This window comes from Mesocricetus auratus, unplaced genomic scaffold (assembly GCF_017639785.1).
Source record: "Mesocricetus auratus isolate SY011 unplaced genomic scaffold, BCM_Maur_2.0 Super-Scaffold_100011, whole genome shotgun sequence".
In the NCBI taxonomy this organism is placed as follows: Eukaryota; Metazoa; Chordata; class Mammalia; order Rodentia; family Cricetidae; genus Mesocricetus; species Mesocricetus auratus.
The window spans coordinates 67963707-67985385 of record NW_024429195.1 but is presented as its reverse complement, the minus strand read 5'-3'; the positions used below and the strand labels follow the sequence as shown (position 1 = coordinate 67985385).

The window sequence follows — 21679 nt, the reverse complement described above, 5'->3', positions numbered from 1 at the left end:
GTGGTGCTAGCCAGAAATGATGTACTTGGGAAACATTAAAATATTTTCCAACATACAGTAATAGCTGAAGAAAATAGTACCTTCAACAATTAAAAAAGAATGAGGAAAAATAATTCTTGCAGTCGAGGCTAAAGGAGGAAATTAATAAAACACATACACAAATTTTTTTTAAATAATCAGAGGTCTCTGGACATAGTCCCACTCAGGGAGTAATTAAAATCTTGTTAATAGAAGTTAAAATCTACATTACTTTTAGCTGCATACTGCATGACATTATTCACAATGCCAGGGAAACAAGTATACAACATAATCATTTTTTAAAATGTAAGAAATGTAGAGAAAGAAAATGAATGACAAAGGGCTTTGACTGTGATTTCATTGTTTCTATCAAATTAGAAAAAATATTATTAACTCTGCTTTACATGGCTGATTGTGCATGCTAAAATACGTCAGCAAATTGTTATTAATTTAATTAATAATTAATATTAGGACAATCTAACATGTTCATAAATTGGGAATGATCGACAAAGAAATATACCTCTAGAAGCATACACTGGATAAATTACAGATAATGTCACATGTAACTAACTGACCCAATGTAACATTTGAAAAGTTAAGATTTCTTACCATTAGGACAGTCTTTGAGGAATCACCAGGGTATCGGAGACTGAATATTCCCAAAGCCCCCAGAAAGCTAAAGAAAGCAAAAGTGGCAAGATTTCGAATATCTAGAAATGATTCTATAAGTGGTATTGTTCCCATGGTCCAATCACAGCAGAGCTCTGAAGGATTCAAAAGAAGCCAAGCATTCACGGGAAGGAGGTAGTTAAAAGTCAGCTGCCGTGTAGGGGTTGGGCTTACAGCAGCTGGATTATCAAACCTGTATAAACAACAAAAAGGCATTAAAAATGCTTTCCCCCACTGCTGAAGACTGACTAGATAATAGGCCAGCACTCTATACTGAGCTGCAGCTCAGCTGTTGGTTTTCTGAGACATGGTTATTGCTTATATAACTCATGCTAAGCTTCAACTCAGGATCTTCCTGTCTTAGTTTTTCAAGTACAGCAATTACATATGCACGAACTAAATAATTGCAAATAACAGCTCTGATTCTAAATGTTGTGAGCTTTAATTTTTTTTTTAATTAGGAGAGGGAGGAAGGGAAAGGGAATATGAATAAGGGCATGTGCATGACACTAACACATGGGGAAGTCAGAGGACAGCTCATGACTCAGTTCTTTTTCCATCATTTGGGTTCCTGGGAATTGAACTATGGTTCTGAGTTTTGCCAGCAAGGGCCTTTACCCAATGATCAAGCTCAGCAGTCCCTGACCCCACTTTTTAATACAAATTTTACTTATTAAATATATAACTAACATACGCAATTACTTTATATGCAATACTCAAACAAAAGAATAGCTACATTGGGACTCTGTAGTTAAGAGTTCCTGCTGCTCTTATAGAGACCTGAATTCGGTTCCCAGAGCCCATGTTGGCAGTTTACAACTGCCTGCAACTCCATCTCCACGGTATCTAACATGTTTTTCTGTCCTCTGCTCATTTCAACACACACGTGGTATGTACATAAACATAGTAAAAATAAATTCTTTTTTTAAGAATGAAAAATGTTATAGGTGCCTCAGAATCTTGCTGTTTAATTAAAAATTTCAACCTGCTTAACCTAAGTTAAATGTCTAGATGACAGAAATGGCATTTATGGAGAACCACTTTAAGAGAAATCAGGTCAGCTCTTCTCAGTAATTATAAGAATAATTCAGACCCGAACGTAACATTCTGATAGCCTGTAAAAGTACTTTCATTAAATCATGACCTTCGAATTAAAGGTCATAAACAAGTTGTATGTGATTCAGATTTATGTGTTGTATGGAAGCTTCTAGAATATCTAGCAGTGTTGTCCTGTATGAATCAAAAGTTTAGGAGTAAGTACGAATAAAAATTATGACTCCCAGGGACATGTGTCTTTGTCCTCTCACTACAGACAAAACTGCATCACTTAGAGCTATATTCTTGCTGTGACACAAAACTGAAAGTCACGTTTCTAATAGAAAGTATTTAGCATGTTAGCCCACTCAGTATTTTGTATTCTAATTGTTCTGGTAGTAAATACTAACATTTCATATTTAGTTTTCTCAGATTCCTGACATATGGACTATGAATTTAATTACTACAGTCTACATTTTGCAAATTAAGTAAAATAAAAAAATAACTATATGACAAAGGAGTACGTTTACATATTTGGTTTTGAACCCAAATACTAAATTTAAATGACTGTATTTACAGTTAGCTGTTTAAAATAAATTAAGCATCTCTCTTCTATTTTAGTTGATTTATTTTGTAAACTATCAAATGGCTAAGAAAAATATCAACAGTGCATGAATAGACCGTATCATTTACAGCTTTTATAGATGATTTTATATGAAAAGTAACATGTCTTTAGAGTTACAGCTTGAACTGTAGATAAGCAAGCAGAGGTGAACTTGAAGCTTTTTCCTCTTTGAGGAAAACACTATTCATTTTAAAAAATGATCAGATTAGAACACTTCTTTTATGTGTTTAAACAAACCAAACCATAAAATCAATTTCTCAGGGTAATATAATAAAATCTAATTTATAAGCACATTTAAAAACATTTTATTTTAAAAATTTTACTTATAGGCAATGCATACCAAATATGCACTTATATAGCACATGCACAAACAATTTTCTAGAATGACTACTGGAAAATACTACAAATTCTTTGGCATAGATAATAATCTGAATTTTTTCCTAATCCATCTTATGCAATATGAATCTGAATAAGAAAAACATTTCCCAGCCAGAACCTGTAATGTACCATGGGCAAAAAGTCACTATGTGGTTGTCCCCTCTCACTCCCACTGCCCCCCAATTATTTCATGTAATACCAGTCGCTTAAAATTTATGGGGGACTAGTATAAATTTCATTTTGAATTTTAAGTATGGTTGTTTAGTGGGGGAAAAATTTAATGTTACAGCAGACAACCATGGAATGCAGATTTTAATTTCTTAAGATAGTCACACTAGAGTGGGCACTCTGTTGAATGACTTAGGGCTCTTTACAAGGTGAAGACCAACAGATACTTAGGCAAGGCTATGTAAAACTGTGAAAAACTTGTATGAGGAAGCTACAAGTAAAGGAATGAATGCCAAAAACTATTAGCAACTACCAGAAGCTAGGCAGTGGGTATGCCGTTTCTAGGTTATCTAGTTTGCAGTTAATTTTCTATAGCTGTTACAGCAAAGCTAATAGTCAGGAAACAATGTCTTGAAGAAAATCAGATTTAAAATCTGTTAATAAAAACATAGTGGTTGGGTATATCCATAGTTTAGTTCCAAGGTTGAATAGCCAAAAAGCTCTATCCTAAGGCTTATTATGGTTCCACAAATAAAATTTAAAAGCAAAAATTAAAAGATAACATAACTTTAAAGAACTGAAATATACCCCAGAACAAACCTCAAGAATATTTACGAAGATATATTAATGTAGTTTTAATGCTTTTCATACATTCAAAAACTACCAGGTATATGACCAATAAATATAATTCATATTGACAAGAAAATGTATACAACACAAATAGACCAAAAATAATCATACATGAAAGAGCGTACAATTAGATATCACAAAAGACAAAAGAGCATGTAGAGATATGGGAGACAGAAGAAAGGCACTTCTGAGTACACTTCTGTGCAGAAGAGCATATTTAAAAACACAATCAAACAAAATACAGTCTATGAAAGCTATGTACGCCAGAAGATACTGAAGCCAACTTTGGAGCAACTCATGGGGATAGCTGAGATAATGTTTCCTATTGAGTAAAAGTAGTTTTCATAAGCACAAGTGAAATAAAGTTATTTCTAGAAATAAAATTTCAAGGAATTTGTTGCTGATAGACCAGGACATGTCAAATAAAATCCTTCATGAAAAGTAATAGTGGCACAATAGGAAAATGGTGGTATAACAATGGAATAAAAGCCACTGTAAATAATTTAATATAAAAGATTTATTTTAAATTCTTCCAAAGATAAACATTCCAAGCAAAAATGTATACCCAAGGAAGTTATATGCAAACTGCAGAAGTTGAATCTTTAGAAGATAGACGTAGAGAAGAGATGAAGCAAAGAGAAAAATCATAACACTGTAGATTTACATTACATATACCAACATATTAAAAGCAAATGGAGAAAACACCCCATCTAGAAGATATGAAAAGACAAAAAGACCCAATTATATATATTCTATAAGAAACCTTCATTAAGGCAGAGAGATAGGTAAACAGTGTGTGTGTGTGTGTATGTGTGTGTGTGTGAGAATCACATCACAACAAAAAGACAGCTGGACAGTTAACTTCTGAACAGACCATTACTAGGGATTAAAAAAGCCCACTTCATAGTGATAAAGGGATTAATTCATCAAGATGCCATAATTTTAAATGTTTTAGACCTTTAAAAACACATGAATTAAAAATTACCAGAACTGCAAGACAAATTTCTAAGTCTATCAGAGGCTTGAACATTTTTCTCTCAGTGTTACTTGATAAAGCAGACAAAAAGCACTCAGGATATGAAGACAACACTACTGTGATCTTTGCTGTGGAGGTTTCACATACATTATACGCCAGAAATAATATCTATTATAAATAATATGTAACTTTACGAGTATATTGATATTTCAGTAAAGCTGTTGAAAAATTACGTATAAACTAAAGATCTTCTGGAGCATGGAAGCATTTATGATGACCTAAAACTTAAGTAAAAAACCAAACCAGAAAGAAGCTAAAATGAAGAACTTCATACCTTGTAAACACTGGAAGTTGGGACTGAATAACTTGGACTCTAATCACGACAAGTAATAATGTACTGAACATCAAGACAATGAGTTTTATTAGTGTCTGCAGCATAGAAAAGGGAATACTACCCTTTTCACGGAGAAACTGTCCAGCAGCTGTACATAATAATGGCAACGTATACTGAAAAGAAAAAAGCAGTTTCAGTAATAAATACAATGCATGCTTTTAATAACGCAGTAGTTATAAGTATACACTGTTAGAAGCAAAGTTCAGAAGAATTGTAAAGTAACATAGCACAGTTTGTGGAACTGATAAGGAATGAGACCAATCTTGGTAACCCTGGCAAATACTGAGCTGCACTGTCACAGGATCACTGGAACTGCCACAAATTGTCTAAAGGTTCTAGTCCTTAAAACATGTCATAATATTTTAACAATTTTTTTTGGTGGGTAAGAGTGCAAAATTCACTATTTCTAACATATATTGCTATTATTATAGTAAGCATAATGTTTTATATGTTATGATATATGTAGAGAATAAATAAGGTTATCAAAATCTGACTTAGCTAGAACAAAAAAAGAAAATGAAAAATTACATTTTTTCCTTACCCCTTGGGCAACAAATACTTCATATACACAACAAATTCCAACAACTGTGATTCCTTGTTCTTTACACAATGTTGCAACAGCCACTAAAAGCACTGTCAATGCAATCGGGCTCCACACTACAATTTAAAAATAGAAAAAAGAAATCTATACAAAAGCTTTATAATGTCACAAAAGTATATAAGTTATTCTTGAAACTTTCTATCAATATTTTTTTGTTTCTTGTTGACCAATATCTTATATTTTATGATACATTTAAACTGTGCACCTTTTACACTGTAATGTCAAAGCAAAATATCAAGATGCATAATTTAACCTGAAGAGTTTTGTGGAGATGAAAGTTGTCTAGGCGAATACTAACTTCTAAAATAAATGTAAATGTGGATAAATTAATAGGCGGAGCATGGTAATTAGTGAACAATCAACTGGAAGCAAAGATGAATTATCTGGAATTACACAGGTACTAGCAAGGATATGGAGGAAATGGAACACTTTCAATATTGGTGGTGGAATGTAAAGAAAATGGTATAGAAGTAAAAATTAGTACGGGCAGCCTGCCTTAGGCAGTGAGTAGAAAGCATGACTCTGCCCAGCGTCATTACGACTGAGCTCTCCCACTCATGACTTAGGGCCCACTCTCCCACCTGCCACAGGTGGTGAGGGGGAAGCATCTTTCCCTCACCTACACCACCACATGGCAAATGAGGGGGCCAGGGCTAGGTCTCCCTCTCTCATGCCCTCAGAGACCACATAGACTCCCAGTCCCCAACTTGGGCAGCAATCCCTGCTGGACCAGAGTCCATCCAGGCCATCAGAAGCCCAGTCCTGAACTTTGGCAGAGACCCACTACTCAACTACAGGCCGCTACAGTCAGAAGACCAGAGAAGAAACAGGAACCAAGAAGAAAATACCCATCCAACAGACCTATAATCACTCCAAATCCAGATGCCTAACTGCCAGTGTAAGAACACAATCAACAATCTCCAGGGCAATATGTTACCACCAGAGCCTCCACACCCCACTACAACAAGCCCTGAATATTCCAGGACAGCAGGGAGATAGGGGCTCTCTCTGACTTTTTTTTTGCTGGTTTCTGGGACCCTTTTCCTCATACTGAGTTGCCTTGTCCAGTCTTAATACAAGGGCAGGTGTCTAGTCTTACTGCAACTTGATATGCCATGTTTGCTGATATCCATAGGAGGCCTGCCCTTTTCTCAACAGAACCAGAGGAAGAGTAGATTGGGGGGGTAGGGGGGGTGGAGAGGTTGGGGGAAGGGCTGGGAGGGGAAACTGTAGTCCAGATACAAAAAATTATAATTTAAAAATCATTAAAAAATAATTGAATGGAAAAAACCTATAAGGAACTTTGAAATTTATCCACAAGGAATTCATATTTAGGAAGACAGATATGTTCCCATTATATATACAAGTATTGTTACATCATGTTGTAACTGAGGATGACCTTGAGCTTCTGATCTTGCCTCCACCTCCCAAGTGCTGGGATTGAAAGTCTATGCCACTATACTTAGTTTTATGGAATGCAGAGGACTGAACCCAGGGACTTGCAAATGCTCAGCAAGTTCTCTCACCAACTAAGCTACATTTCCTGGTCCCATTAAGTTCAATTAGAGATAGAAAATATTCATATTCATAGTACCTTGGTATTCTATATTGAGATGCTACAGCCAAAAGAAAACAGGGAAAAACTTGGGAATTTAACATCAACTAAATACAGGTTAAGGGCCGGGCGTTGGTGGCGCACGCCTTTAATCCCAGCACTCGGGAGGCAGAGGCAGGCGGATCACTGTGAGTTCGAGACCAGCCTGGTCTACTGAGCGAGTTCCAGGACAGCCTCCAAAGCCACAGAGAAACCCTGTCTCGAAAAATCAAAAAAAAAAAAAAAAAAAAAAAGTAAATACAGGTTAAGGTTATTTAGGAAGCTTTTTTCCTGTCTACTATGCCTATACTCTTGGGGGGGGGCAAGCTAATGTTTAAATTATATTCTTGAGTAAGCTACATCATTAAGCAATATTCAACTATGATGACACAAATTAAATCCAGTAGGCTTCAAACTTTGCCTAAACAGTATCATGGGTCATCAGCTATTACTTATCAAAGACAACTGAAGGGCTGGGGCAATGTTTGAGTGGGTAATGCACTTGTTGTACAAGCAAGCTGCACAAGTTCAGATACTTAGAACCCCAGCATGCCAGGCACAGCTGCATGCATGTAATCCCTTTGCTACAATAGCAAAATGGAAAGAGACAAGAAAATTCCCACACGCTGGTGGCCTAGTACACGACAGCGAAAGTGAGGAACAGTATCAGAGGCTGCCCCCCAACAGTCACAGGTATGTGCCTGTATTTTAACATAGCACTTGAGTGCACGCGTGCACACACACACACACACACACACACACACACACACACACACACACGTGACATGCAAGTGAAGAATTGGTATTTGCATTTATTTTAATAGGAAAAACAGATGAAATTTAGACTGACTCTGAAACTGACATTTTAGAGCTATTTGATCACAGAGAGGAATCTGCTGGGTAATGACAAAATATAAATTATTAATATTTTAAAAATATAGACAGTGTTATATGTCTTATATTTTATACATGCTAAAGCAGAACAGTAACGGCAAACCCAAAATGTTATCTTAATTATGAAGAATTTGGAATGAATAAATAAACTTATTTGATCAAGTGTCTTAACTACAATATAAAGTTAGGTAGATATTTACCTATGGAATTATCTGGTCCTTTTGATTTAGTATATGACAAAAATGCAGCTAGAAAAAAAACAGATGACAAAAGCTCAGCTCTTCCTACAACACCTGTTACCTAGAAAAAGAAAGACAGGGCATTCATGTTAGTGCAGTGTTCTGAAAATTTGTTATGTATAATACTAACAGCTTAAAACCTAAAACCTCAATTTTTTTTAAATTTTATTTTCCAGTTTAAATTTAGATAAGAAACAAGGTTGCTTCACAAGTCAGTCAAGTGTAGTATCTGTTCTTATCATTTTAAAACCTCAATTTTTAAGGACAGAGTTATATTTTCTTTTTAACATGTGAGCGCCCTCATGTGGTAAATTTAGGTATCATTCATGAATGAAAACCTATCAGAGATTGTTGCAAATAGATCATTATTTTAACATGGCAAATATATTAGTTTTTGTGTACTCTTAACCACCTTACAAATAATTATAACATCTTATGTAATTACAACACAATATATAGATGAGTTCTTTAAAAATCTAAGTCTCCCTGCATTATTTTCTTAACAAGAGTGTTTTTTTAAAATGTGAAACTATTAAATTTGCTAATCTGCAAACTAATTTCAAAAGCTCTTTTAATTAAAAACACAAAATTCCCAAATCTTGCTATTTAAAGAAATGAAACCTAATATGCAACTTAAAGCAATTTATCTCTTTTGTACATGCATGGAAAAACTCAGCTGGATACCACCTGGTTCCAGAATAGTGAGAGAGATAATCATTCTGCAAAAACAAAACAAAAATCAAAGCAAAACAAAACAAAAACCAAAAAAACATTTTTGCTTAGGAAGAAAGGCTTATAAAAATGCAATTAGAGTATTGTCAGTTCTTCTCTGGAAGGCATTTTTAGAGTCATTGCAAACAAGAACAATTATTTTGCATATATCTTCATAGGAAGAAGTACGTTCATTTGTATTTTTCACTAACAACATTAAATGATTATATATGTAATATATAGTAACCTGTTGATAATATATATTAATATATATACATATATATAAATAAAATTAATGTTGGGTGTCTTCTTCCATTGCTCTCTAGTTTTCTTTTTGGAAGATTTATTTTATCTTACATGCACAAGTGCTCACATGTTAAGTGTACTGTGTATGCCTACTGCCTGAAGAGGCCAGAGGAGTTTGTTACATCTTCTGGAACTGGAATAACTGAGGTTAATGCTGCCATGTGGCTGCTAAGAACTAAACCTGGGTTTTCTGAAAACGCAGTAATGGCTCTTAAGCCCTGAACCATCTTTCCAGCCCCTCTATGTTGTTTTTGGGAGAAAGGTTGTCAAGAAGCCCAAAACTCAGGGACCAGCTACATCAAACCCCAGGAATCTTCTTGACTCTACCATCACTTGTAGGATTACAGGCATCAGCTACCACATCTGGCTTTTCACATGGGTGCTGATGATACAAACGCAAGTACGTATACTTGTGATGTGATCACTTTACCTATATGTATATTCTAGAATGAACACTTTCTAAAGCCACTTTAGATTTAAAACTTGTACATAATAGGTAAGAAGGACTGCGTGGGACAGGGTAAGAGTGCACTAGATTAGGAATATCTAAGTGCTTTCAGTTTTACTTACTGCTTCGGTGTGGATTGGGTGTACTGCAAAGAGCAGGGCAGCAATCACACTGCTCCTCTTGTCCAGAAAAAGTTTGCAGACTTTAAGAAATATCACACTAACAATAGCATGAAAAACCGTGTTTAGGAGATGGTAAGACATTGGTTTTAGTTCACTAAGTAGATAATTTAAGCGAAATGTCAACACTGTTAAGGGCCTGTATGACTTGTGGCTTCTCTCCTAAAAGGAAAAACAACCAGTGATTATTAGAATGCCTTGGCACTTCAGGCTACAAAAAAGCAATCATAGTTTTTATTATTAAAATAATGATCAAAAAGTTACACAAACAAAACATCATGCTATCGCTAGAAAGATGGAAGCATGAGAAGGTTCTTGATTGAGGAATGGGAACATGTCATAAAAGATGACTGGGAAAGAGACTGTGTGGAGTATTACAAAATAAGTTTCAAAGCAGTTTACTCAAAAGTGACTTGACAGGCACTGTAGATAAATGCATTCATTTATTTATCCTCAAAGAAAGGCTTTACCATCTAAAAGCTGTAGCTTATTTTACATAGCTAATGAATGACAGATCTAAAAGTAGAATCCAGTCTATGTGATCCAAAGATGAAAAGAGTTTAACCTTAAGTAAGTTAACACTGACTTTCAATATGATTTTAAGTAAATCTTTTCTCTTACTGCAGAGAAATGGGCAATATGTATGTATCTTTAAACTTTAATCTATTTACACTGAATTTATCATGTGTTAATGGTTAAATTTAGCAGTCACTTGCGTTGCCTGACTTACAAGACAAGAAAAAGACTTGTAATCACGCCCGTTGCCCTCCCTATGTACATATTATTCTCACATCTATCTAAATATTATTTTTAGAAAAGCAAGTCAAGGTACACTGCCAATGAATCAAATCCAGTTTTTAAGACATAGGAGTTATAGGACACAGACACATTCATACTTGCACCAGTTTTTAGAGGGGAGTATTTTTTCAAACACTGAAAAAAATCTGGAAACTGATTTTCTTAAAGCTCTTTATAATGGTGTTCCCGACAGTGAATCTTCAAGAATTCTCAAAGATATCGAGGCTTGAGTTGGACATCATTGTTATACAGGTTAGTTAGCAATTAGATATATATCTAAATATATTACCTTAGATGATAAATATTAAACTACATTAATTTTTATTAAAAAACGATGTTTTATATAAAACATAATTATTTACCTCAGACATAGGCGTTCCCCAGAAATCATTCTGAAATAAGGTTTTTAAAGGCGTAGTTGGATGCAGATCTTTATTATCTAGAATTGCTGAAACATCATCGAAAACAAACCCACAGAACAGACTGTTCCAGTAGCAGGCAGCAACCACACCAACTATTAAAGTCACTTCTTTGAAGTTAATATCAGCCATCTTTCCGTCAAGCAGTGATAAGCAAAACTGGAAAAACAAGCAAGATAAACATGAAATAAACAAAATTTTCCTCCAAATAGTTACATTTTTAGTGTTAAATAATATTTAGACTAAAGAGTACACATTAATGCTTCCAGAGGTCAGCTTAAATACCATCTATTTTTAAAGAAGACTTCACTGCTTAACTCCATAATTTTAAGGCAGACTTTTTCATACCACCTAACCTCTGTCCCTAGCTAACTAGACAGTGAAGTGCCATCAACTGTCACTGACTGGCTCCCTGGGAAGAGACAAACAGTGCATCTTATGGAAAACCTACACACTGAGAATGAGATTTCCAAAACTAACAGAGCTTTTATTTCAAAATTTATATATGTAAAAATTAATCTAAATCAGAGTTTCTATAGTTTTGTTGAGACTAGAGCCTTGTAAAGGTATTTTTTGAGTCCTTTCATTCTGCTGTTTACTAGCAATTACATAATCCTAAAATTTCTTATCTAATTTGTGAAATTTTGCCTTTTGGATGTTGAATTTATGGTCTGGATGTAAACCATTTTTCTTTGCCCACTGTCCTGAAGGCTTTTAGCTTAGAATTTCAATGTCATAGATGACATCCTTACCTGAGGAAACACATAATGTTAAGAGGCACTGCTTTAGGAAACATTGAGTTAGGGGAATCGTATAGAGGAGAAAGGCTCTAATAACTGGAAGATACAGAAAAAGAAAATCAGCCACATAGCAAAGTGAAAAATGAGTTAAAACTAAACTAAGCTGGTCATTTTCTGCTCTGGGTAGTTTCACTAGATCACTGAGTATTACATTATCACTTGTGAAATGCAGATTACTAGTTCCTAAAAACTGTTAATATCCAAATACCAAATCTGTGAATAAGGTATTTAGACAGCCAGTGGCTTTAAAGTTATGAAGAGCTTACCAGAAGAATTACCTAAGTAGGCCCATTACAACAACAAAAGCACCTTAGAAGTGAAAGAATGCCTGGAGGATATGATTTCTGCCTGGGGACCATAAGCCGACAAATGACAACAGCCTCTGCTATATTGGAAAATGAAAAACAAAAAAACCTGAATTCTTTATTAGAGCTTTTAAAACAACTACTGACACTTTGGTTTTTATCTAGCTAGGTTCATTTTGTACTTTTGATTTTCAAATTGCTAAGAAAATAAATTTAACTGAACTATATTTGTAAGCACATCGTAGTAGTGATGGGTACTAATATATTCACAGAGTCAGAGGGTTTAGATCTGAGATTATCTACAGGAGTTCTGACCGTATCAGAAAGGGAATGAGAAATAAAATAAACATTCCAGTTAGCAATAAATTGGCTATCACAGGCACAGATTTAAAACTGGATGTAAAGCCTTTATAAAGGTTATATTTAAACTATATGAGGTTCATAATAATGTTAAAGCATGAAAATACTTCTACAATCATAAAATGCTTTATACCCACTGAAAACATAAAATTCCAACCAATAAAGTGGAAAGGACAGAGAAGTACCCTTTAGGAAATAGTTTTCAAGAAAAGAAAAATTATTTAAATTTCATCTTCACTCCAGAAGTGACTACCCGTCTCTGAAGGGGATGGAGTTGCAGGGTCCTGTTAGTTCACACCCCAAAAGCTGATGGTGTTTCTAATTCAAAGATTCAAAGAATGGGTTCAACTAACATTCTCTTTAGCTCTTGCGAATTGGTAACCAGAATAAGAGGTACTGTTGTTATGGGAAGTATATACATATGGGAAGACTACTACAGAAGCCATAGAACATTCTGGAAGCTAGAGAGAAGTGAAAGGATAAGTAAGTTAATCAAAGGATTGCTAGAAAGTGATTTCTACATTGAAAGAGCATTTGTTCTTCACATCCCTCCAACAGCAATCACAAGCTGATCCTAAAGATTTTAGGACTAGAACAGATGAATTGGTGAAAGTATGGTCTTTCTCCCACACAGGGTCTCTTATATAGGCTGCACAGTGATGAGAAAAGAATCCTAGTATAATGACAGTTAAATAAGTTTGTCTACACAACTTATCCCGAGACCCCCCCAGCTCTCTTCTCTATAATTACACCATTGGAAACAGAGAGGATTCTAAAAGCTTACAAAAATAAACGGGTTTCATACCCAAAACCAGGATTCAAAAATTTTTTTCTTGCCATTAAGAATAAACACCACACACAATACATAAAGGAATAGTGTTTCAAATTTCTACGAGAAAATCATTTCCAAAATAAAAATTTGCATTCAGAAATCCAAGTTACATACTGTCAGCTACTGAATATTTCTTTACACTGTGTGAGTAGACGCCACTGTGATTGGTTTAATACAGAAGCTGCCTGGCCTATAGCTGAACAGGATAAAGTTAGGTGAGAAAGTCAAACTGGGAATGCTGGGAAGAAGGGCAAACTCTGAGAAGTCCCACAGAAAGAAGCAAGAAGGGCGGGCATGCTGTACTGAGAAAAGGCACCATCAGTTAATGACATACAATTACACTGCCAAAGCTTGGCTTAAATCAGGCATCTCATTTAAGTACTTACGAAAGATGAACATTCAACTTACAAATTTAGTTTTGAATTAAAACATTTCACCCCAGTTTTTCTTTTTATGGGTGCTTTTTTATTAATTTGTTGTCTTCCAATTTCATGTTTATCACATGACCTCCACTCTATCTCCCTGCCATCCTTCTTCGTCCTGCTTCCTCCCTACAAATCCATTTCTCATATTCATGTCTCTTTCTTTTAAATGTAGCAAGCACAGATTTATTCGGGCAAAGGGTGAAGGAACTACTAAGAGCAGGGAAGGTCAAAAAAAAACCTAACTTTTAAATGCTGTGATTAAATAAAGAGTTCAGTCTTTTCGAGCTGTTACTTTTAAATGACCTTTTATCATGAACAAAGTAGGATTTTTAGGTTCTAGAGATTAAAGAATACAAAGTATAAAGTGTTAGTTTAATAAAACTGGATAGACCCATGGCGTCTATATAGTTAGGCATGATTATGGCAGTTTGTCAGACAGTTGTGGCACATGCTTGTAATTCCAGCACTCTGGAGGCAGAGACAGGTGAATGGATCTCTGTGAGTTAGAGGCCAGTCTGGTCTACAAAGCAAATTTCTAGGACAGGTAGAGCTGTTACACAGAGAAACCGTCTTGGGGGTAAAAATACGGCTCTTTTAAGCTACAGAAGTTCCATTTAGTAATTATAATGTTCAGTTCTAATGTAATCATCAAAACTCTGAATTTGATTTTAACTTTAAGAACTGTCCTCTCCCCTGCTCCCACCCGCCCCCTAGGCTTAAGCTCACTACAAATGAGATATGATCTACACTCCCTTATGTAGATATAGTACTTCATAGTCTACACACACACACACACGTTTTTGTTATCAATAATTTTAATGTACAATACAGAGAAAAGGAGAACAAAAAGCTGTTGACTTGACCACTATATTCAGACTTTCATGGGTGTTTGAGGGTTCTCTGAAGACCAAAACCCCATATAAGGGCAGGGAACGTAGTTCAGTAGTAGAGTGCTTTGTTAACATATACTATGATTTGTTTGTGTGCGCGTGTGTGTATCTTAAAAGATCTTATTATGTAGTCCAGTCTATTTAACTCAGGACCCTTCTGTTTCAGCTTCCTGTCTGGGATTACCATTATGTCTATCTTTGCTGCTACTTAAAAAAATGTTATCAAGTAAAGTGAGATGTGGAATAAATGTAGGATAATTACAAAGGGGCTAGGACACAGGCTTTAGGGACTTGCCAAAGGTGTGTACTATGAAAGGGAGAATTAGTGCTAGTCCAGGTCCTAAGTGCAGTTGTGGCTTTGTTCAGGGTTTTCTGTAGGATAGAGATGATGAGAAAGTGCTCACACAGTACTCCTTACTAGACAAGATTCATTGGGGGTATTAGCATACATACACATGCATGCAGCATAAGCAAATGGGATACCCAACTTGTTTGCTTAAAAAAAAAAAAGGTATCAGCATACATGCATATAAAATCCAGCTGTAATCAAAGGTCACTCATGAGCTATATTATAGATGCAAATTCAATTCCATCAACAAAATTACATTAACTTCTTGGGATAATGATCTAATGATATACTTGGGGAAAGACAAAGCTATAGGGCAAAGCTAATAATTCCTTCCAGTTCTGTTTCTTGGGGAAATCAACAAAATCATTCAGACCTTCTCTATAGCCTCTTCTATTTATTACGCTCTTGATGTCTACAGAACTTTTGTATGCAAAGTGTGTGTTCACACTGAATCATACTTATCCTTTTAGCTACCGTATGCTGAAGAGAGACAAGTGTCTGCTTGTTATAACACATTCCTTTACCTGAACATGAAGTTCCTTCTGGAAAAAAAATCTTGAAAAACACTTTTACCATAAAAGGCATTAGCTAATAAATTTCTTATGGTCATGCATTATTTTAGAAACTAGAGCAGTAAGTGAGCAATAGAAAGGACACAAATTTAAGTCCATTAGTACAGAAGACAGAGGTAACAATTACAGAAGCAAGGCTTTCTCACAAAGTGATTTTGCTTAGATAAAACTGTTCATACAAGCCCAGGTTAGACAGTACACAGGTTCAGGCAAGCCCTCCTGCAACCAGGCTATTTACAAAACTCTCCCATGAAACCAGTTCATGGAAAATTTTGTAAAATAAAGAAACTCTGATGGAAAAACTATGTTAGCAATTTGAAAAATTATCTGTCAAGCTGCAGGATCAGAACTTCAGTTAAATGTCCCGACTCACAGTTACATACAATATATAAAGACTGGGAACACAAACTAATTTGTTTTCTGCTATACTCTTAGGTCAAGAACAGTATATTAGCTTAAAATACTGTCAAGACAAATTAGTGGAATTTAAGAAAGCATATACTTTAGTCCTGATTGTCACTGAGATCTACAATCTTAGCTTCATGTCAGTTACTAATTAACTACTACTCTAACTTATTCTCACTTCTGAAGAGAATAAAATTTATCAATAAACTATGAACCCTTGAAGATATTACAAATATGAACAAGAGAGGGAACTAGGGGCAGAAAGACCCATACAAACAACACAAAACTAGTAAATTAGTAACGGAAAATAATGTACTAAAAATCAAGAAAAAATATCAAGGTGTTGTGATTGTAGGGAAAAGGGACCAGCCAAAGAAACATACCTTGAGCAGAGCCAAAGAAACACACTTTGGCCCTGCAACCAGAACTAAAGAAATGTACCCTGACCCTGAAACCAGTGCCAAAGGAACACACTTTGTCCCTGGAATCAGAGTCAGTGAAAGAAATGCACCCTGGCCCTAAAATTGGAGCCAAAAGGCTAAAAAGGACCAGAGAAAGAAACACACTTTGGCCCTGAAACCAGAGCCAAATCTGACCTTAATCCTGTGCAGAAAACTAACCAATCCTCGAGCAGAAGCTCTAGCCAATCTGAGCTCAGCACTGAAATCAGACCAATCCCTACCCTGGAGAAGCTTCCCCGCCCCCAAGAATCCCTATATAAACCCTGTGTATGTTCAGCTTGGCTGGTCCAGTTGCTTCCTTCCAATAAACCCCTTCGGATGAGCTTTGGGTGAAGATCTTTTGTGGTGGCGATGGAGCAGAGGTGACCCTGGGCAGAGCAGAGCGAGCAGGGCTGAAACCTTCCCTTGGCAGAACTCCGCTCTCTGCTCTCTGGGAGCAGAGCTGAACTGTAGCAACTTCGCCTAGCCGAGCAAAACTGCTACACAGGACGAACATCTCCAGCTGGAAGACCCTGTCCTGCCGGAGGATTGGGGCCTATACACTGGGGAAGCCTTTCTCTGAGGCAAGGCTGTAAGCTGCTAAGCTTACTGCAACCTGTGGTATTCCTTGGCTCCCGAGCTCCAGGATACCTTTCCACCTGAGCTGTGTAACACTCAGTATCCTGTGACTCCCAAGTGCCAGAATATGTGACCCATCCCCATCCTGCCAAAATGCCTACAGTGATAAAAACAAATTCTTAATATATTATACCAGTGAACAGAGTAGTATATATGCTCAATAAATACTGTTTCCATCTCAGTATTTTAACTAAAAATTTGAACAAGAAAAATACCCCACATTCTTGAGTAAACAAACCTATGAAATTAAAGCGTGCAAAATAAAATTAAATTTAAATATTAAAGCTTAAAACAGTAAGACTGTTTCTAGAATGGCTGTGTGATGTGTCCACCACATTGATGAGAAAACAGAACACTGTAGACTCTCCATGTGCCAATCTCTTAGATGGAGAAAGAGGACAATGTAAGCACTCATTTTGCTGCATCTCTATCAAGAATAATGCAGCTGGGCGGTGGTGGCGCACGCCTTTAATCCCAGCACTCGGGAGGCAGAGGCAGGCGGATCTCTGTGAGTTCGAGGCTGGGCTGGACCGATAGCCTCCAAAACAATACAGAGAAACCCTGTCTCGTAAAAACAAAAACAAAAACAAGGAATAATCCAGAAATTGAATAGTATTTTGAAAAAAGCAAACATGGCAATCAGTCTTACAAATCTGATGTCTTGAATATTTGTTTCAAATACCCTTTTTTACTGAGCTATTTCTTGTTTCTCTAAGCCACATAGTTTGTACAGAAGTTTTTCAGAAGTAAATATTAAGTGTCTACAGTTTTTCTTTTACCTTGTGTGTATGCATGGGTGTGCGCGCGCGCGTGTATAAATGAGACACACTCTTTTAAACAGCCTACAGCTTCCTAAGTTACCTGTTGGTGTACAACAGCCGTGGAGTGGGCAGAAGTGAGGCGGTAAACCCCAGGAAAGCGCTTTCACCTTAGAGTCCCCCCACTGCCCATTGGTACCCAGCAAATGACAGCAGAATGCCCGGACTTGGCGTGGCCCCCCACTCTCCCTTCTGCAGGGCTCCCTTTCTCCGGCCTTCCCTCCACACCCCACAACCTAAGAAGTCCTACAATCCTCCAGCTGCTGCTGCTGCAGGGGGCGGGCGAGCCCAGACCTTGCCCCCTCAGCCCCCTCCACCCCGATGCTCTCCACTCACATCAGGCGGTGAACTCGGGGGTGGGGGCGCAGCTCCACTTCCCCAAAGCACAGGTTAGATGCCGGGGAAGCAGGCAACTTTTCAGCTTCTACTTCCTTCCCCCAGATGCCGCTCTCCGGGAGCGCCCCGGGCACACACCTGAGCAGCGGGAGGAGCCCTCGCCTCCTCGGTAGGATCCCGCCGGCCCCGCAGCCAGAGCTCCCCCCAGCGCGAGCGCTCCCGGGATCTCCTCCCGGCCCCTGACCCCGACCTCACCTGACCGCGGGTCCGCCGGGCGATGGTTCAGGGGAGCCCGTGGGCCAGTGGGCCGGAGAGGGACTCGGCGGAAAACACTGTCATCGTCCGTCACGCCACCAGCGCCCCCCGGGGTGGCCGCACCTCAGCCCCCGCCGCCGCCGCCGCCGCGCCTCCCGATCCCGCCCCAGCTCCTCCGCGGCGGCCGCAGCCGTCCGCACTGCACGCCGGGAACTCGCTGGTCCCTCCCCGAAGACTTCTAGTCCCAGAATGCACAGCCGCACGTGCCGAAGTGCACTCTGGGATGTAGAGTCCTCCGTCTGACCTACCCCCCCCCTCCCCATCCAGAAGAAGGCCTCGGGCGGGGACGTGCAGCCGTAAAGCCTCTGCTATGGTCGTGAAATGTAGTCGCCCGCCGTATCCGGGGCCTGGTTCCGGCCTTGGCTGGGCGGGGAGTGGTGTCGCCTAGCAGCGGCCGCCGCTTGGGCTGGGGCAGGAGGAAGAGTTGGCGGGAGCGGGAGGGCGCGAGGACGGATCTCGGAAAGAGACGCCCCGGCGGCGCCGTAGCCGCGGTGGTGGGCTCTGTAGATGAGCGAGGGCCGCAGGCGGCGAGGCTTGGTGTAGGTGCGTGGATTCCCGCCCGGTGAGCCCGCGGCAGCTTAGCGTCTTTCACAGGCTCCTAATCCCGAGGGACAGTGTGCAGTCCTGCCTGCCCGATCCTTCTGCTCGCCTGTCCGCAGCCCCCAGCCTTTTCGATTCAGCTTGCTCCCTCGCACGCTTCGTCCAGTTAAGTCTTTATATGTACACTTAAAAAAAAAAGGAAAAATCCTCTCGTCCCTTCTCAGAATCCGAGGACGTTTTCAAACTTCCAAACATCCTGGGAGTGGGCATCACAATTGATGGTAGGGGGACTCGCGATCTTAAGGACTTCGTTTTAGCAAACAAAGTAATAATTTAGCGTGTCCGTTATCGGATCATCTGTGCCGGCTGGATGAATTCTCATCGAGGCTGTTTGCCCAGGCATCTGTTTTGCGGTTCAGGAGCCATAGCTCTTCGCCAATACCCAGAAAGTTAGAGTGATAATGTAAACACTGCAGTGCCATTTTCCTTGAAAATGCTAAAAACCCGTCTGTCTCGTTGTAGGAGCTGAAAAACAGTGAAAAGAGTTCAAGATGCCACCTAGCATAAACTGGAAAGAGTTAATCAGAGTTGATCCAGATGACCTACCACGCCAAGAAGAGCTGGCAGATAATTTATTGATTTCCTTATCCAAGGTGCTTTAACGAATAATTTGTACACAGACACCAATGTGATGACGTGAAATTGCTTCCTAATGCTATACAGGAAGAGGGCTTGTATTTCATGTACAGGCTATGAAATAACCCATGTTTTTGTTTCCTTAGGTGGAAGTAAATGAACTAAAAGATGAAGATCAGGAAAACGTGATACATCTATTCAGAATTACTCAGTCACTAATGAAGGTTTGTATGCAGGGGCTATTTAACAGTATAGGAAGTGTAAGACTTCATTTTTGTGTAAGCTGATCTTTATGGAAATATTTGGAATGCCTGTGTCACCCCTCAAAAATGAGTTAAGTGTCGATTTAAAGGCTTTGGGTTGTAGTACGCTTAGCAAATATGGTTCCTATTCTAAAAATTCTTAGAGAGTGTATAGGGAGAAAGAGTGCTTTTTGAAAAAAATAACAAATATAAGTAGAGGTTCAAGTAAAAATGCACATTAGATTCCTCTAGAAGCTAATGGTGAAATGGAAAGAAGATTTTAAATTCTTCATAAATGAATACTGAGAAAGTATATGTACTTACTCTTTACATTAGGGTAAGTGCATGTAGCAAATCTGTTGCAGGCTTTAGACAAACAGATACTGGGTTGGTAGTTTGGGATATTACTATCTGAGGGTTTGAGTCTGTATTTTTTGTTATTAGTAGTTTAGGATCAGATAAAGGTTTTTGAATCATAATTGACAGATATAGAAATGTGCTTAAGAAGGCAAAATTAGATGTGTTACAGAGTGTACAGACGAAGGGGATCAGAGCTGACAAGCTCCAGTTGTGACAAGGACTTAACAAATAAAATTATGTGCCAGAATAGTAACAATTGGAATAGGAAAAAGATAAGTAAAAACATTTAAAATAGTGGGTATAAAACTTAAAGGAAAAATCAGAGATGATTCAAAGTCTTGCTAGTCCAGAATGTATAGGCTAAGTCTTTATTCAGCAAATATTTACTGGGTGTCTCTAGTCCAGAATGTATAGGCTAAGTCTTTATTCAGCAAATATTTACTGGGTGTCTCTAGTCCAGAATGTATAGGCTAAGTCTTTATTCAGCAAATATTTACTGGGTGTCTCTAGTCCAGAATGTATAGGCTAAGTCTTTATTCAGCAAATATTTACTGGGTGTCTCTAGTCCAGAATGTATAGGCTAAGTCTTTATTCAGCAAATATTTACTGGGTGTCTCTAGTCCAGAATGTATAGGCTAAGTCTTTATTCAGCAAATATTTACTGGGTGTCTCTAGTCCAGAATGTATAGGCTAAGTCTTTATTCAGCAAATATTTACTGGGTGTCTCTAGTCCAGAATGTATAGGCTAAGTCTTTATTCAGCAAATATTTACTGGGTGTCTCTGTGTGCTAGCAGTTCTACATGCAAAAGACACATCTGCATTTTCACTGTGTATAGTACAGTGATCTAGCAAAAGAAACATCTGCATTTTCACTGTGTATAGTACAGTGATCTAGCAAAAGACACATCTGCATTTTCACTGTGTATAGTACAGTGATCTAGCAAAAGAAACATCTGCATTTTCACTGTGTATAGTACAGTGATCTAGCAAAAGAAACATCTGCATTTTCACTGTGTATAGTACAGTGATCTAGCAAAAGAAACATCTGCATTTTCACTGTGTATAGTACCGTGTAAATAAGACAGATTTCTCTCACTCATTTTCATATCCAGATGAAAGCCCAAGAAGTAGAACTGGCTTTGGAAGAAGTTGAAAAGGCTGGAGAAGAACAAGCAAAATTTGGTACATGTCTTGTAAAAAACGCTGTTGTGATTCTATTATTTATTAGTCGGTACAAAATGAATTTATCGTATTCGATGAAATGCATACTCAACCATATGGAAAGATGCTGCATCCTTGCACCCTTTCAGGGACTGACCTGACTGATGTGGC

At 38.0% G+C, this 21679-nt stretch overlaps 2 protein-coding genes across 2 annotated transcripts in view; one reads left to right on the top strand and one right to left on the bottom strand.

The window, feature by feature from the left end:
• Tmtc3 (transmembrane O-mannosyltransferase targeting cadherins 3) overlaps positions 1–18677 on the bottom strand; it is a 43116-nt gene extending 24439 nt beyond the window's left edge. The window contains exons 1-7 of the mRNA XM_040754985.1: positions 18509–18677; positions 11026–11241; positions 9809–10027; positions 8183–8282; positions 5435–5550; positions 4834–5006; positions 628–880 (exon numbers count right to left, since the gene is read on the bottom strand). Of these exons, the coding sequence (XP_040610919.1) occupies positions 628–880; positions 4834–5006; positions 5435–5550; positions 8183–8282; positions 9809–10027; positions 11026–11214 (1050 nt within the window). The 5' untranslated portion in view covers positions 11215–11241; positions 18509–18677. The remainder of the gene's footprint in view (positions 1–627; positions 881–4833; positions 5007–5434; positions 5551–8182; positions 8283–9808; positions 10028–11025; positions 11242–18508) is intronic.
• A 458-nt stretch (positions 18678–19135) lies between these two features.
• The window catches only part of Cep290 (centrosomal protein 290), an 81916-nt gene continuing 79372 nt past the window's right edge, over positions 19136–21679 (top strand). The window contains 4 exon segments of the mRNA XM_040754978.1: positions 19136–19273; positions 19631–19761; positions 19891–19968; positions 21460–21529. Of these exon segments, the coding sequence (XP_040610912.1) occupies positions 19660–19761; positions 19891–19968; positions 21460–21529 (250 nt within the window). The 5' untranslated portion in view covers positions 19136–19273; positions 19631–19659.